The sequence below is a fragment of the Antennarius striatus genome, chromosome 11, assembly GCF_040054535.1.
Source record: "Antennarius striatus isolate MH-2024 chromosome 11, ASM4005453v1, whole genome shotgun sequence".
Lineage (NCBI taxonomy): Eukaryota > Metazoa > Chordata > Actinopteri > Lophiiformes > Antennariidae > Antennarius > Antennarius striatus.
The window spans coordinates 55001-73815 of NC_090786.1; the positions used below are offsets into that span (position 1 = coordinate 55001).

An 18815-nucleotide genomic window follows, 5' to 3' on the forward strand; every position below is an offset into this window, starting at 1 on the left:
CATGTACCAACACGTGCTGTTAGCACAGCTGTTAGCACAGCTGTTAGCATCCTCTATGTTTTCACCTCTGTATCACAGGGCATTTTCTCAGTTTGACGCCGGTACCAGGAAGTATCTGCATCTCGCACTTTACCACTGAACATCCTGTTCTACAGAAACGTGTCAGTATGATGTGTGCTGCTATCCTACACGTAGACTACCATGTCCTCAAAGCCGACCTACCGAACTACCAGAAGATGCTGACATTTTGAAAACAGGCATCTTGTAGAAGAGATTTCTAAATAATTTGTGATATTCACATGGGTGATGTACATACTGTATTTATATAGATAAGTTTAAGTGTATTTATATATATTTTGTCTCAATCTGTATATCTGTTAAATCTATTTTCATAGATCTTAGGTATCCCTGTCCTCCTTTTGTTTCCATGTATTTGAGACCTCTGAAGCTATCGCTCTGTTTAGGCGCATGGGAATATTTTAGTGTAATAAATCATTGATGTAAATCTAATGGTACTATGGGATGGAAGCCCAGGGAGGTTTAAGATGGCACTGGATTTAGTTTGAACTGGATATCCTACATGACTGCATGCTTCTTGCTATTCTAGGATATAAGCACTGACGTGTATGCAGATGATGCATTTCTTTACCTCGTTCTACGCGAGAAACTTTTCAACAGAACGCTTTACTTTGTCTTTAGATGTTTCAAATGTACTTTTAGACATGATTTTGCTACCTGAGCATAATAAAGTTGTCTTTGCTCAAGGGAACACGAATGCTGTATCATATTATTATATATAGTGATATGGTGCTTTTATTCCAACGACCATATTGAAAAGAACCGCACCTCAAAATATAAAACATTATATCGCAAAGATATTCATGTAGAAGAGCTGCTGAATTAGTGCTTCTGTATATTATTACATACATTCCATCTCATTATTATTGTTGTGGTCTACAGCTGAACGGAGCAGCAGCATCGTTCTGGTTTCTCCACTAGATGGAAATGTTGCACTTTTAATACACATTTCTCCGGCTCTTTCAAACTGACATATTAATAATCCTCTTTTAGTTTCGGGTCCCAGTTCCGACAGACAGGAAGGGTTTTGGAGCTGGTCGTCTTCCACCTCATCCGACATGAGCAGGTCGTCACACCACACAGCTCAATAGAAGAACTGCCTCAGATAGGATTCCTTCCTGCAAACGGCTGCAGAGGAAAACATCTCGATTCTTGTGTCGGGGGGGGGGGGTTCTGCTGTAAGAGGGAATTTAGTTTAACACGAGTAGTTCTCGTGTGTTGTCCCAGTTACTGAAATAACTGTGACGTTTATTCAGCAGAGATTTCTGTTGTATTAAATCCAGCGCCTTCAGCTCTGCAGTGACTGAATATTAATCTGGAGGTGATCTGGATGTCCTTCATGCTGCAGGTGGGGTTCCTTTCCTGAATCAGCCACTGATGCACAAACCACGTGGTCTGTGAGAACCTGCGGTGACTGCCCTCTAGTGGCGACACCGCGACACACTAAGGAACCGACACTCCATTCCACTTCCAGCATTTATTAAGTGCAAAAGAATATTTATGATATTGACTCACAAAGGAGAAACAGGAAGCGTCTCCTGCATGACAAATAGATTAGAGGTAAAAGCCGTCTGTGAAAACTTCCTGCACAGACATAAATATTCACTTTGCTTTATGGAGCCGCGTTCATAACGGGACAGAACGTGTTCCAACACCCCCCCCCCCCCCCCCCGATAATCAAGGCTGGCTTAGATGAGAGTCCCACACAGAACGACCCCCTGCTGACTGACCACCTGCAGATGCTCTCACCGTTCCCATGGCGACATCACTTCACCTCAGACCTTGACTGAGACAGCGTTACTCAAAACACACAAATACACCAATCTGATCCGACGAAGCCCCAAACTTAAATAGTTCTCCACAAACTTTCAAGTACATGTCTGACCCTAAACCCCACCCTGATGGACACCCCAGTGCAGAGCGCCATCTCCTTCACATCCGTCCTACCGCCTACCGCCTACATATCTGTGTCTGTCCTAACATGGTGGAACGTCAGGCCCAGGCTGAGCTTCAGGCCTAGGCTGAGCTTCAGGCCTAGGCTGAGCTTCAGGCCTAGGCTGGTCACATGTGGTCCTGTGATGCTCTTCAATAAGCACTATTTAGCTTTCATATCACCAGGATAATCACTAAATACATAAATAAGTGAACACTGGCAGACCTGCCTGTTTCTAACATTTTACACAGAGGATTATTTTACAAAATGTGGATCCTGAAGACAAGCCGACAAAAGGGCCAAACGGTTTATCGTTAACTCTGTTAGACATGTTGGGATTTTCCTGTAAAGACTTTCTGCACAAAAATAGCCTCCTGTCGACAACAGAGGGGAAAACCAGTGGCTCATCTCTGATTGGCTGACAGACTAAAAACAGAAGCTTCAGCTTCAATCAACACAGAAAATAAGGCACTAAAGTCCAGTGAGGACGCATCGCCATCATGGCTCTGGTTTCCCTGAAGGACACTTCTGGATCCTCACGCGTTCCTCCTGGAGGTCACAGAGGGTTTTCACACGTTTACAGTCACAGGAATTCTGGGTCTTCAGTAAAGACTAGAATTATGACCATAAGACAAACCTGAAGGAAGAGAAACCTGAAACTACCTCACATCAGGGTTTACCTTCTGGTGACCGGAAATCTGTCTGTCTGTCTGTCTGTCTCCATGTTTAGATATCTATAGATCGATAGCATAGATGGAAAGTATATATTCATGACCTGTATGACTGGTTCCAGTAGGACTAAACATTATTTCATTTATGAGAGATGGAATGGACGCCAGGCTTTGAGCCGTGTTTCTTTGTTTGTTTGTTTGTTTGTTTGTTTGTTTGTTTGTTTGCTGTCAGGATTCACGGTCGTGACGTGGAGGATCCTGTCTCACTCGCTGAGCACCGCTCGTATTAAAACCGTCGTCCAACGTTTCCTGTTTCCTGTTTGCTGCAGATCTTTTCCTCTCAGTGAGGAAAAGTTGGGGGGTAGTCTGCACACGAGGTGCAGGAAGTAGACGGCCCCAGCAGACACTCCAGACTGACAGGAACTCCATGCTGTAACTCAGAGAACCACGAGCCATCAGCTGCTGCTCCGACCCGACAGAACTGAATCATCCACGTGGAACCGAGCAGAGGGTTTTTACTGTGGTCTGACTTCACGGAAACGTGACACGGCTCTGAACACACGACCTGAAGGATTAACCGTCTGAAAACACTTAAAACACAAACCCATCAAAACGCAGTTTACCAGCAACTGCCTGAACACATACATAGTTAGCATGAAGGATCTAAAGGGATCGATAGGAGGAGCCTCGAGTATCTGAGACCGACCAACAGCGACGGGTCTCCAACACCCTCATTGTCCCCGCCTTCTGGTCCTTTCCTGCCCTTTTTGCCCTCTGTCCAGTCATTAGTAATGAGAGGCTCCACAGGGTTGGTCCAGCTGAACCTGCCAGCCTGGTGGAATCACGTCTGCTGGTGGAGTACTGGCCTTCTGGGAGACTGTCCACAGCAGTCAGATGAGGATGGAGCTGCCGTTGAGGCAGCTTGGAGGCAGACTGAGGCCCAGGGTGGGGCTGAGGCCTCGCTCAGAGGATGGGCTGGAGCGGTCCATGCTGAGGTCATCCAAACTGGCCTGGAGGTCAGAGGTCACAGTGCGGTCATTCAGAGGAGCCAGGCGGCGGAAGACGAAGTGGAAAATGGTGGCCTGGGAGTGGCTGTGGAGCTCAGCCTTGATCTTCTGGGGGTGGGTGTCGGGGGCCAGCTGCTGGCTGCTGCCGTCCATCACCAGGAACAGGCCATACGTCTCCGGCTCAGACACCTTGAACTTCTGGGCGCACAGCTGGCACACCTCCTCCACGGTGGCGTGAGGCCCCACCGGCAGTGTCTTGGCTGTGCAGCCACTGTCCAGCTCCTGCAGCGCCACCCGGAGGTAGTTCTGAGTGGGGGAAAGAGTCCTGGTGAGTTCACCCTGAAGCAAAGGAGCTTCAAGAACATCATCAATGATAGTCAGTGACCATGAGGCGCTGATCGCAGAGGAACATGTGACTCCTCACAGACGGAATAGAAAACTTAAACTTGTGACACGGTTAGGGATTAGGGATTAAGGGTTAGTGTTACGGTTAGGGTTAAAGTTAGGGATTGGGGGTTAGTGTTAGGGTTAAATTTAGGGATTGGGATTATGGTTAGGGTTAAGGTCAGGGATTAGGGGTTAGGGTTAGGGGTTAAGATTAGGGTTAGGGTTAAATTTAGGGATTGGGATTAGGGTCAGGGGTTAGTGTTACGGTTAGGGTTAAGGTTAGGGATTAGGAGTTAGTGTTAGGGGTTAGGAGTCAGAGGTTAGGGTTAAGGTTAGGAGTTAGAGGTTAGCGTTAGGGGTTAGGGTTAGGAGTTAGAGGTTAGGGTTAAGGTTAAGGGTAAGGGTCAGGGGCTACAGGTTGAGGTTTAAGGGTAGGTGTGAACGGTTGTACCTGGAAGTCGTCGATGGACGGGGTGTAGCGGATGTTGGTGCGCCGGCGGTGCCACTGGTGGAGCGTGTCTTTGGTTTCAGAGCTCAACACCCTGGCTGCCTGCTCTTCCTGGAAGTTGCGGATCAGTGACATGGCTCCGTAGGCGCTGGTCAGGTAGTAGCCACCTGGACACAAACAACACAGCATGAATGGAGGACAACTGGAAAGACAGGACCAGGAGGCCCTCCAGGACACACACAGACCTTCTCCATGGAGCAGCGTGGGGTCCAGCAGCTCCATCATGTACAGAATCTCATTGTCCAGCTGGGGCATGTCACACTGGGCCAACACGTAGGTCAGCATGGGCAGGAAGTCATCAGCACCGTACAGACGACCTGAGAGGTAGGCAGACCCATGAGACCCCGTTTCACACCTGAAACTCATGACTGTATTACGCTGCAGAGCTCCAGGCACCTGAATGCTCCTCCATGATGGTGTAGATCAGTTTGCAGACACTCAGCAAGGTGGAGACCTTCTTCTCAGGGGAGTACAGTTTGATCATGGTGTAGAACTTGTGCTTGATCTTCTGTATCGCCGCTCTGTCAGGGGGCAGCATGTCGGCCACACCCATTTCATGTGGCTGCCGGGCCTTGGCCAATGACAGGTTCTCCTTCAGTTCCCGCCAAGCTCCACTCTGCACCTCGAACTCCTGCAGGGCCACCATCACCACCGGCTTGAGTGGTTTCAGGACGCATTTGTGCAGAGACTTCTCCAGGACTCGGTCTGCAGAGGGGACCAGTAGATTGTCTCAGTGGACTTCCACAAAACAACAACCTGATATTACAGACACAAACTGTACCGTAATAAAATACGGTACAGTTTGTGCTTCCCACATTAGTGCTGGGAAGCAAGACAAACACATGAAAGGATCTGTGGAACACGTTTCTCCACAACATCAGAGGAACCTGGGAGGCAACGACCAAAGTTCATTCTTGTTCAGACGTGTTTGTCAGGGTTAGAGTTCGTGGTCAGGGTTAGGGTCAGAGTAAGGGTTAAGGGTCAGGGTTAGGGTGAAGTGGACTGAGCTGCCAGTGCAGAGGAACGTAGACGTGAAGCCACAGACCGCTGAATGTTTTAAACCCTTTTCCTCTGTGCAGAGATATCTGTACAGGCATTCTGTGGGACGATTACATACAGACCTCAGGGAGCAGACAGGCTTTCAAATCACTGACTGGAAACATTTAGGCTAAGGCTATGTTAGGTTAATTGCTAACCCTCTCTTGTTTCCATGTTGTTCCATATTCTGAGGTTGTTTGACTTCAGAAAATTCCAGAGAATTTTCAGTAAACACTAGACTCCCACACCTTTCAAACCTGGTAACACAGAGACAGACGCTGGTCCAAGGACAAAACACCACAACCAGAACAACAGAGTGTCTGCTGTCCAGAGCAGACCACCAGAAGGTCCACTGAGGACACCATAACACTCCACAAGCTCAACTCAGGAGAGACAAGTCCTCAGGAAAAGACTGTTCACCTGCACCTGAAAGACTCAGGACAGTCCTTTCCAGGGTTTAGCCAGAGACATATGCTTTGACAGAGGAGAGACAGAAGTCATTGTTGTCAATCCAATGAAGACACCATCCATCAGCCACCTACCACAGTATTGACCCCATCCCCAGAAACCAACCAACAGCTCATCATAACAGGTCACATGAGGGTGTGCGGGACAACCACCTTCTCATGAAAGAGCGACTCTTCACCAGACTGGGTTTCATGATGGTTTGGCTCTTTGTCTCCACCATCTGAACTCTACCAGTCAGCTCAGGTTTCAGGAAGAATAAGCTTCCTGAAACCTGAGCCAGTCACACCACTGCCCCCCAGTTCCTTGAGTTGTCATGGTACAGAAGTTGTGACCTAGATTTTTGAAGCACTAAATCTGTTTTAAAGTGAAGAGCCCAAAGTCGGAGACTCCCTGTGCAGGGATCCATTGATCTGGTCTTGTCACGCCTGAGCAGGATGCTCCTCCACACTGACGGCGTCCACTTCTGCCAGCTCAGCTCAAACAGCCTGACGAATGCAAAACAGATCAGACGAATGGATAGAGGCTGGGGGCCAGACCACAGCAGTGCTGCCTAAGGGCCACGTGTGAGGCTGCTGCTCCCCAGACCTCCTCCAGTCAGCACTTTATTCAGCTGAGCGTGTCTGAAAACGTCTCTGCTGGATGACATCCAGCATCGGCTTTCATGACTGCTGGTTACCGCCCCCTCCTATACTGATCTTCCTAAAAATACCCTGCTCCCCGGCCACCTGGAGTTTACCTGCTGTGTCTGCGCCACACCAACATGACCCACTTCCTCGTTGCAGAGCTCCAAACCACTTTAACAAGATCTCAGGAGTGGACAGGGTGGACTGCTGGCTTCTTATTGGTCACAAGAACTGGTATCAAAAGTATCAAAAACAACCTGACACCCCCATCCTGTGTCCCATCCTGTCGTCAAATGACGCACGAAGAAGCTTCTGGTCCCTTTCAGATAAACCGCACAAACACGATGTTTGGTTGGGGGTGTATCGCAGACATCAGTCCCGGGGCTTCTGGGTAATCAGTCTAGTCAGTCCAATCAGACACGCCTCATTCCAAACAGACCTTTCCTGCTTCGCATAAACATCGTCCGTCCTGCTGGCAGTAGCTCCTCCGTCCCCCCAGCTTTAACAGTCCAGTAAAACCAAACTCATCAACCCGGAAAACCCAGAAGACAGAGAGGCCCGGTGGGGGCCCCGCCCAATTGTACAGCCAACCGGTACTGCAACTGGTACCATCAACCAATACCATACACTGTTACAATCTACGTGACTGCCGCCGGTACTGGTGGGTGGAAGCAATCTCGTACTCGTACCGGTACTGTCTACCGGTACCGGCCACCAGTACCGTCACAGGAACGAGACGCTTTCGTAATGCCAGACGACTTCCTGTTGGGACGGTGCGCACCTCAGAAACAACCTTTTAGCAGCCACTCAAACAAGTCCTGTTTCTGCTGACGTGGACCTGATGGATGCAGCAGCTCAACCAACATTATCACCCATCATGTTGGATGTCCTTTAATATCTACAGCGTAACAGTGAACGTTCAAGAAAATCATCCAAGAAAATGTCTCAACAATCTATGGGTAAACACTGTGGGGGAGGGGCTTGTTCACAGCTAAAGCCAGATCCCGTTAGCTTAGCTTAGCCACTGAGCCCTGGAACAGACACTGACCAGATCATCCACACACACTTTTCCCACAATGCTTTTGGAGGGTTTACGTGTTGGGTGCTGGACGTGATATATGGAGGCAGATATTTCGACCCCTATCAGGACCCTTTGCCCTCCGTTAGCGTACAAAAACACTTTGTGAAGCACAAACAGAGCTTCATGGTGAGTCTGCTGGAGAAGAGCCTCTCAGTATGCAAAGAGCAGAAGACAAGGAGCTCTATTCTGCCAACCCCACAACCACCCGCCCCCGCCCTAACATCCTGAGCGCAGACACACATGGCTAACTTCATCTCCACAGCGCTAGGATTCCCCCCCAGTCCTGACGCTGTGGTGAGCTCTGTTCAGCTCCAGCTGGCCAATCGCCTGCTAGAGCTGCACACCCCATCCTGCTGACTGCAGCGACCCACGAGAGGGCGGGGGCAGACTGGAACCCCCCAGATGCATCTGGACCGGCCGGCCACGCTCCAGAGTTACAACAACAAAGTATTGAGCAACAATTCCAAGAACTGACGCTATGCCACAGCGCCCCCTGTGGCCAGAAAACATATCACATGTTCCAAAAGGAAACAGGACAACGACTACAACCAGTATTGCTACTAGTACTACTACTTGTACTACCAATACTACTACCAGTATTACTATTAGTACTACTACCAGCAGTACTACTTCCTCTACTACCCAACAGCAGAGGTTGTGGGCTGTCATGGAAGCTGTGTTTTATCTCTCTGTTTCTGCAAACGTCCCAGGACAGATTCAAATGATGTTTGTTAGGTTATGTTAAGTCAGTTAAGTTAAACCAAGCGGGTTAGGGACTAGCTAGCTTCATGTTTGGGTTTAACTTAACCCTCTAATGACCACTAAACATTAAACGTCGAAGTTTGAGGTTTGTAAGACAGCTACAGCGCCGCGGTAACTCGAGTCGTGGGTGCCTGAGCGGAGGCTCCTGGTGGGCGGGGCCAAAGGGCCAGTGGCACCAGGACGGCTCAGCGGCCCCTTCCTCCTGAGATAAAACCCTCTTTGTGCTCTCTGTGTACAAGTGAGTCCACCAAGGTCTGAATGCTGGCTCCATCATTCACACTGCTCTTCCGGCAGGTGTGTGTGTGTGTGTGTGTGTGTGTGTGTGTGTGTGTGTGTGTGTGTGTGTGTGTGTGTGTGTGTGTGTTGTGTGTGTGTGTGTGTGTGTCTCGTGTAGATACACAGTTGTGTGTGGTTTCTCTCGTGTTCCTGTCATTGTGGGAGAATGGGTTCTTTAAAAAAGGAAACGAAGGAAATGAAAATAGGAGTCCTATATTGGAAAGAAGCTGCTGCTCTGATTAGCTCAAATGTAAGTCTAACCCTAACCCTAAATGTACATCTAACCCTAACCCTGAATGTACGTCTAACCCTGAATGTACGTCTAACCCTGAATGTACGTCTAACCCTAAATGTACATCTAACCCTAACCCTTCTTTGGATTCACAAACATGAAACACCAGAAGTGAAAACACTACGTCTGCATTGAGTGTTTTCTGTGAAGGAGAGTTCCTCAAACCATCCCCCATTCACACTTCCTCAAACCATCACTCAGCTTCCTGCACACACACACACACACACACACACACACACACACACACACACACACACACACACACACACACACACACACACACACACACACACACACCGATCTGGTCCTCAGGGATCAGGCTCTCCATGGGGGGCTCCAGCTCGGAGCTCTGGCGCAGGTAGCTCTTCATCTGGGTGAGGAACTGTCGGAGGGTCTGCAGCAGCTCCAGCCCAGAGGCGTAGCTCTGCCAGGCCTGGGGGGCGGCGCCCTCACGCATGTAGCTGATGTAGTCCTGCACCAGGCAGCCGAAGTAGGAGCTGCGGTCCCGGGACAGCTCCACCACCCGATGGATGGCCCTCTTCTCGGGCATCAGCAGGGCGTTGAACACGCCGCTCATCTTGCGCAGGTGCCCCCGCAGCGCCCGGCGCAGCACCAGGGCGCCGGCGCTGGAGCGGCGCCGGGGGCGGTGGCCTGGGGGCACCATGGTCAGGTCCTGGTCCTGGTCGCTCTCCAGACTGACGCCATAGTCCTGGTCCAGTTCATCTTCATCATCCACGTCTGCATCATCTTCCTCCATGCTGCAGTATGCGATGTGGGGCGGGGGCAGGGACAGGGGCAGGTGGGTGTCCAGCTCGTCCACCGTGGGGGGGCTGGGCTCGTGCAGTGGGGGGATGAAGAAGGCCAGGGACTGGGGGTAGTCCAGGGAGTCGGTGGAGTCGGTGGAGATGCTCAGGTCGCTCAGCCTCTGGCCGCCGCCCTCATCTGCCCCCCGTCCGCCCCCCGCCTCGCACGCCTCCGATAGGCTGCTGGGGGCCCCGCCCGGAGACCCGCCCGCCTTGGGGTGGGACAGTTTGGCCCGGATGAGAGCCTTCTCGATGGTGTTGTCCTGCAGCGCCAGGTGGCACTGAGCGTCCTCCTGGCTGGGGAGGGGCGAGGCCTTGGCCCGGCGGGGGGAGGACAGGGAGAGGGGCAGGGAGGGCAGGGGGATGGATATGGGCGAGCTGATACTGAACCTCTTGGGGGGGGACGATGAGGGGCTGATGCTCAGCGAGGAGCCCAGACGGGACAGGAAGCCCCCACCCCGTTCCCTGTCCTCACCCCTGGGTTTGGGGGCGTTGATCCAGGAGATCTTCACCGGCATGTTGGGCTGCTGGGGGGGTGCCGCTGGGCGTTTGGGCCCAAAGCGAGGTGGGGGTGGGCGAGGGGGGGGCGAGCGTGATATCCCGTCTGCAACACGCTGACCCCCCCTGCCGGTTTCCGTGTCGTCGTCCTGCTGATGCGAGTCGCCCCCACGGCTTCGACCCGGCTGGTGACCCGACTGGAGGGCCGACTGGTGACCCGGCTGGAGGGCCGACTGGTGACCCGGCTGGTGACCCGACTGGAGGGCCGACTGGTGACCCGGCTGGAGGGCCGACTGGAGGGCCGACTGGTGACCCGACTGGAGGGCCGACTGGAGGGCCGACTGGTGACCCGACTGGAGGGCCGACTGGTGACCCGGCTGGTGACCCGACTGGAGGGCCGACTGGTGACCCGGCTGGAGGGCCGACTGGAGGGCCGACTGGTGACCCGACTGGAGGGCCGACTGGAGGGCCGACTGGTGACCCGGCTGGAGGGCCGACTGGAGGGCCGACTGGTGACCCGACTGGAGGGCCGACTGGAGGGCCGACTGGTGACCCGACTGGAGGGCCGACTGGAGGGCCGACTGGTGACCCGACTGGTGACCCGACTGGAGGGCCGACTGGTGACCCGGCTGGTGACCCGACTGGAGGGCCGACTGGTGACCCGGCTGGTGACCCGACTGGAGGGCCGGCTGGGGGGCCGGCTGGTGACCCGACTGGTGACCCGACTGGTGACCCGACTGGAGGGCCGGCTGGGGGGCCGGCTGGTGACCCAGCTGGGGGGCCGGCTGGGGGGCCGACTGGTGACCCGGCTGGAGGGCTGGCTGGGGGGCCGACTGGTGACCCGACTGGTGACCCGACTGGTGACCCGACCGGAGGGCCGGCTGGGGGGCCGGCTGGTGACCCGGCTGGGGGGCCGGCTGGGGGGCCGGCTGGTGACCCGGCTGGGGGGCCGGCTGGTGACCCGACTGGTCACCCAGCTGCTTGCCGTCAGTGCGATCGCTGCTACACACCTGAAACTGCTGAGTGTCCCCCTGGATGTCGACGCCCTCCTCCCCCAGGTGCGGCTTTGTGGAGCCACGGGGGGGTGGGGGGGCGTGGACCTGGTCTCCCGGGCGATGTACCCGGATGAAAAGTGGGTTGATGAAGCACAGAGCTCCGTTGCTTTGGCTACACTCGAGCTCTGATGGGGCACGAGCCCGGACCCACGGGGTCCTCGGGGTGGTTGCCAAGGAGACAGGTCTCTGAACAGGAGGGCGGGGTCTGTCAGGAGCAGCTAACCTCAGGGGGGTGGAGCCCTTCCATTTCTGGCACAGCTCAGCATCCCAGAATCCTGTGTGAAACAGAGAGACATCCAGTTCAGTGGGCCCCGTTCATACCTAGAGCACCAGTTCACACGTACAGCACCAGTTCACACGTACAGCACCAGTTCACACGTACAGCACCAGTTCACACGTACAGCACCAGTTCACACGTACAGCACCAGTTCACACCTAGAGCACCAGTTCACACCGAGAGCACCAGTTCACACGTACAGCACCAGTTCACACCGAGAGCACCAGTTCACACGTACAGCACCAGTTCACACGTACAGCACCAGTTCACACGTACAGCACCAGTTCACACCGAGAGCACCAGTTCACACGTACAGCACCAGTTCACACCGAGAGCACCAGTTCACACGTACAGCACCAGTTCACACGTACAGCACCAGTTCACACGTACAGCACCAGTTCACACGTACAGCACCAGTTCACACCGAGAGCACCAGTTCACACGTACAGCACCAGTTCACACCGAGAGCACCAGTTCACACGTACAGCACCAGTTGACACGTACAGCACCAGTTCACACGTACAGCACCAGTTCATACGTACAGCACCAGTTCACATGTAAAGCACCAGTTCACACGTACAGCACCAGTTCACACCTAGAGCACCGGTTCACACCGAGAGCACCAGTTCACATGTACAGCACCAGTTCCCACCGAGAGCACCAGTTCACACGTACAGCACCAGTTCACACCGAGAGCACCAGTTCACACGTACAGCACCAGTTCACATGTAAAGCACCAGTTCACACGTACAGCACCAGTTCACATGTAAAGCACCAGTTCACACGTACAGCACCAGTTCACACCGAGAGCACCAGTTCACACGTACAGCACCAGTTCACACTGAGAGCACCAGTTCACACGTACAGCACCAGTTCACACGTACAGCACCAGTTCACACGTACAGCACCAGTTCACACGTACAGCACCAGTTCACACCGAGAGCACCAGTTCACACCGAGAGCACCAGTTCACACGTACAGCACCAGTTCACACCGAGAGCACCAGTTCACACGTACAGCACCAGTTCACATGTAAAGCACCAGTTCACACGTACAGCACCAGTTCACATGTAAAGCACCAGTTCACACGTACAGCACCAGTTCACACCGAGAGCACCAGTTCACACGTACAGCACCAGTTCACACTGAGAGCACCAGTTCACACGTACAGCACCAGTTCACACGTACAGCACCAGTTCACACGTACAGCACCAGTTCACACGTACAGCACCAGTTCACACCGAGAGCACCAGTTCACACCGAGAGCACCAGTTCACACGTACAGCACCAGTTCACACGTACAGCACCAGTTCACACGTACAGCACCAGTTCACACGTACAGCACCAGTTCACACGTACAGCACCAGTTCACACCGAGAGCACCAGTTCACACCGAGAGCACCAGTTCACACGTACAGCACCAGTTCACACCAAGAGCACCAGTTCTCACGTACAGCACCAGTTCACACGTACAGCACCAGTTCACACGTACAGCACCAGTTCACACCGAGAGCACCAGTTCACACGTACAGCACCAGTTCACACCGAGAGCACCAGTTCACACGTACAGCACCAGTTCATACGTACAGCACCAGTTCACATGTAAAGCACCAGTTCACACGTACAGCACCAGTTCACACCTAGAGCACCGGTTCACACCGAGAGCACCAGTTCACATGTACAGCACCAGTTCCCACCGAGAGCACCAGTTCACACGTACAGCACCAGTTCACACCGAGAGCACCAGTTCACACGTACAGCACCAGTTCACATGTAAAGCACCAGTTCACACGTACAGCACCAGTTCACATGTAAAGCACCAGTTCACACGTACAGCACCAGTTCACACCTAGAGCACCGGTTCACACCGACAGCACCAGTTCACACCAGGAGCACCGGTTCACACCGAGAGCACCGGGTCACACCGAGAGCACAAGTTCATACCTAGAGCACCAGTTCACACGTACAGCACCAGTTCACATGTAAAGCACCAGTTCACACGTACAGCACCAGTTCACACCTAGAGCACCGGTTCACACCGAGAGCACCAGTTCACATGTACAGCACCAGTTCACACCAGGAGCACCGTTTCACACCGAGAGCACCAGTTCACACCAGGAGCACCGGTTCACACCAGGAGCACCGGTTCACACCGAGAGCACCGGGTCACACCGAGAGCACAAGTTCATACCTAGAGCACCAGTTCACACCAAGAGCACCAGTTCACATCTAGAGCACCAGTTCACACATAGCGCACCGGTTCACACCTAGAGCACCGGTTCACACCTAAGGCACCGGTTAACACCTAAGGCACGAATTCACACCTACAGCACCAGTTCACACCCGTACCCTGACATACAACCGTTCAGCCACTGGTCTGGGGGTGCTAGTCGCCCCGACCCCAACACAGGCAGACGTGCTGCAGACGTCTGGGACCATCAGTCCGCTCAGAGCCAAACGCCCGATTGAGACGTCCTGAAGAATCACCTGATAAACATAACAGTCACCACAGAGGGGTAGGAACAAATACCCCCTGACGGTCTGTCACCGGAGGGGTGGAAACCGTCACCCCCTGACGGTCCGTCACCACGGCAGCGGCTGCAGGGTAGGAAGGGGTCGGTACTCACGGTGGTTGTGAGCTGAGCTCGGAGGACTCCTGACTCTCTGCTGTGTCTGCAGGCTAGAACTGGACTGACTCAATCTGAGCTATGACTCACTGTTAGCGTGTCAGTGGGCGTGCTGTTGGAACAGCATTCCTGCTCCCCCCTCCCTTTCAGAGGAGGAAAAACTTCCCAACTCAACTCGACTGTTTGGTCTCTGGGTAAAGTCCCTCCCCTTGTGCTCTCGCTCTGCTAGCGTTCACTATTCTGGTTATGTTATAGAACATCAGGGGCAATCCGTGTAAATTCCACGATAAACAATAACATCAGACTTCATACCAAACATATAAAACTAATGTGTTGGTTTATAAACCAAGATCACCGCCATCAAAAATCAACATGGTGACGTAACGACTTTGTGTCGGCCAATCATGGATGGCGCTGGGCGGGCATTGTGAAGCCGTAGATGAATGCTAGCAGGCTAACTGGAGAAAGAAAGCTAACTACTGGTGAGACTGGGAGAGGAGCTAACGCTAAAGGAGCTAACGCTAAAGGAAAAGGCTCCTGTCCAAAGAGCAGGTGTTAAAGAAATGTTAGAGAAGTGATGGTTCTGTTAGTGACTACATGAACACAACTGTATGGAGTTACTAAAGAGCGTTCTGTCAGCCCCCCAGGAGCATTGTGGGTACTGCATGGATTGTCTCATTCCAAACAGAGACCATATGTGGACAGACTGTTGGTGCTAGCAGCTAGTTTCACTCACTAATGGTTGTTTTGTGTGTCGTTCTGTTTGGACCCTCTGCTCTGAACATTTTTTTTTTTTTTTTTTTTTTTTTTTTTTTTTTTTTTTTTTTTTTTTTTTTTTTTTTTTTCAAGATGGCGCTGCACTAGTGGCGACTGATTACGGCAGCTCTCCCACACCGGTCTTGTTTCCTCTTTCTAACTGTTTTTTTTTTCTTACCTCTTTCTTTTCAATTTTTTTAAAAGTAACTAAGTAGTGTGCCATGGAGACCAAGTTTGTTGTACATGCGTTGGTCTTCATGCTGTTTTTTACACTGGTCACGACCGTGTCTGTGGACCCCATACGCAGCCAGGGCCCTATTGTTTACAGTAGGGATCAGCTGTTGGCGCTCCGTGGCAACGCGGTGCTGCCCCAGGAGAAACCCGACATCCCCCGGGAGCTGAGGAGGAGGAAGCGGGGGAAACGTGCCGGAGTTGCACGCCGGGCCAGGAGGAGGAAATTCAGACCTGTCCTCCCGTCCATCATCATGGGGAACGTACGATCTCTCCCCAACAAGATGGATGAGCTGGCGGCGGTGACCCGGCATCAGAGGGACTTCCGCGAGTGCAGCGTCATGGTGTTTACGGAGACGTGGCTGAGCGCGGCGACTCCAGACACGGCCGTTCATCTGGACGGGTTCAATCTGGTGCGGGCGGACAGGACGAGGGAGAGCGGGAAGAGGAAAGGAGGAGGGCTGGCAGTGTTCGTGAATGATCAGTGGTGTAACCCTGGACACATCACTGTGAAGGAGCGGCACTGCTGCCGGGACATTGAACTGTTGGCGGTCGGCGTGCGGCCGTACTATCTGCCGCGGGAGTTCTCACACGCCATTGTGATAGCTGCGTATGTCCCCCCCTCTGCCGACGCGGACGCAGCCTGCGACGTCCTCCTCTCCCTAACGAGCAGGCTGCAGACACAGCACCCACAGGCCCTCATCCTCATCTCTGGAGACTTTAATCACGCCCCCCCGTCCTCCACTCTGCCCACCTTCACCCAGTATGTTACTTGTTTCACCAGAGACAGTAAAATACTGGACCTATGCTATGCCAACACCAAGGAGGCATACGTATCATCACCCCTCCCCCCCCTGGGAAGAGCAGACCACAACCTGGTTCATCTCCTGCCCGTCTACAAGCCTCTTGTGGAAAGGCAACCAGCTGTGTCCCGCACTGTGAGGAGATGGTCCGACGAGGCAGAAGATGCTTTGAAGGACTGTTTCCACAGAACAGAGTGGGATTTATTCTGTGACTCTCATGGGGAGGACATTGACGGTCTCACAAACACCGTCACAGATTACATTAACTTCTGTGTGGATAACACCGTACCCACCAGGACCGTACGGTGTTATCCCAACAACAAACCCTGGATCACCCCGGACATTAAGGCCCTTCTTAAGGAGAAGAAAAGGGCCTTCAGGTCTGGAAACAAGGACGAGCTGAAGGCTGTCCAGAGGGAGCTGAGGAGGAAAATCAGAGAGGGGAAGAATATGTACAGGAGGAAGATGGAGGACCAGCTGCAGCAGAATAACGTCAGCGAGGTGTGGAGGGGCCTGAAGACCATCTCAGGCCATAAAGGACCCGACCGCCAGGTCACTGGGGACCAGAAGTGGGCAGATGACCTAAACAAATTTTTCAATAGATTTGATCAGGCATCCACGCCCCCCCCCAGCCCAGCCCTCCACGCTGTAGCCCCCTCCTCCTCCTCCCACCCTACCCCTGCCCCTCTCCAACACCACCACAGCTCCTCCCCCTCCCCCTCTACAACGATCAGCTCACGGCCACCCCCGACTGCTCAGGTCATATTACAACCACCCCCTACAGTTCACCTCTTCAACCCACCCCCCTCACCCACACCCCCCAGCACACAGTCCCCCTGCTCCACCCTGTCCCTCACTGAGTCCCAGGTGAGAAACCAGCTCCGGAGGATCAAGACGAGGAAGGCTGCGGGTCCAGACGGCATCAGCTCCAGGCTCCTGAAATCCTGCGCAGACCAGCTGTGTGGGATTGTTGGACACATGTTCAACATGAGCCTGAAGCTGGGAAGGGTTCCACAGCTGTGGAAAACGTCCTGCTTGGTTCCCGTGCCCAAGATCCCGCATCCCAAGGACCTAAACAGTTACAGGCCGGTGGCACTAACGTCTCACCTGATGAAGACCCTGGAGCGTTTGGTCCTCTGTCATCTCCGCCCCCTGGTGAGCCCATCACTGGACCCACTCCAGTTCGCTTACCAACCTGCCATCGGGGTGGATGACGCCGTCATTTTCCTCCTAGACCGAGCACTGTCCCACTTGGAGAGGCCTGGGAGCACTGTGAGAATCTTGTTTTTTGATTTCTCCAGTGCTTTCAATACGATACAACCAGCACTGTTGAGGGACAAACTGGAGATCACTGGGCTGGACCACCACCTTACGGACTGGATATTGGACTATTTGACCAATCGTCTGCAGTTCGTGAGGACCCGGGACTGTGTGTCGAACACAGTTGTCTGCAGCACAGGGGCACCTCAGGGAACGGTTCTGGCTCCGTTCCTGTTCACCCTGTATACTGCAGACTTTTCCTACAACTCCCCCACATGTCACCTGCAGAAGTTCTCTGACGACTCTGCAATCGTCGGCCTCATCACCGATGGGGACGATAGAGAGTACAGAGAACTGACCCAGGACTTTGTGGACTGGTGCCAGCGGAACCGCCTCCAGATCAACGCGGGTAAAACCAAGGAGCTGGTGGTGGATTTCCGCAGGCGATCACGCTGCCCGGTTACACCGGTGAAGATCCAGGGTACGGACATTGAGGTGGTGTCCTCGTACAAGTACCTGGGTGTTCACCTCAACAATAAACTGGACTGGAGCACCAACAGTCACTCACTTTATAAAAAGGGTCAGAGCAGACTCTATCTGCTCAGGAGGCTGAGGTCTTTTGGAGTGCGGGGGTCACTCCTAAAGACCTTTTATGACACGGTTGTAGCCTCAGCTATTTTTCATGGGGTGGTCTGCTGGGGCAGCAGCATCACTGCGGCCGACAGGAAGAGACTGGACAGGCTGATTAAGAAGGCGGGTTCTGTCCTAGGATGCTCCCTGGACTCAGTGGGGGTGGTGGTGGAGAGGAGGATGACAAACAAGCTGTCATCAATGATGAAGAACCACTCCCACCCTCTACAGGGCACACTGACATCACTGGAGAGCTCCTTCAGCGATAGGTTGCTTCACCCGAGATGCGTGAGGGAACGCTATCGCAGGTCCTTCCTGCCCACGGCTGTCAGACTGTACAACCAGCCGTCCTCCCAGCAGACCACTCAAAGAACTCAGGGAACTACAACAACTCACCAAACTCAAAGAACACAACGTTCTAACTCCGGATGAGCAGTGTAAAAACCAGCCTGTAGTGTATATTCTTTTTTTGGTGTGTAAATATAATGTACATTCGGATAATATGATATATGTTAATATGTTTCCAATATGTGAATATGTAAATTTCATATGTTGCAGATGTTAATATGTATGTATATTATTTAACTATTTATGTTTGACCCCCCCCCCCCCCCCTGCTGCCACGATCGCACAAATTTCCCCACTGTGGGACAATAAAGGTCTTTTATCTTATCTTATCTGAACATTGTTAACAGTTCTGACTCTAGATGGTGTTACCTGGAGTGCATCAGAGGTGTTTCTTCTCCTGACA

At 53.0% G+C, this 18815-nt stretch overlaps 1 protein-coding gene across 2 annotated transcripts in view; it reads right to left on the reverse strand.

Moving 5' to 3' along the window:
* Positions 1–1540: 1540 nt before the first annotated feature.
* rin2a (Ras and Rab interactor 2a) overlaps positions 1541–18815 on the reverse strand; it is a 36625-nt gene continuing 19350 nt past the window's right edge. For both annotated transcript variants that reach the window (XM_068328310.1, XM_068328311.1), the window contains exons 8-12: positions 9422–11755; positions 4981–5289; positions 4770–4901; positions 4528–4691; positions 1541–3995 (exon numbers count right to left, since the gene is read on the reverse strand). In XM_068328310.1, coding sequence (XP_068184411.1) covers positions 3573–3995; positions 4528–4691; positions 4770–4901; positions 4981–5289; positions 9422–11755 — 3362 coding nt within the window. In that variant the 3' untranslated portion in view covers positions 1541–3572. The remainder of the gene's footprint in view (positions 3996–4527; positions 4692–4769; positions 4902–4980; positions 5290–9421; positions 11756–18815) is intronic.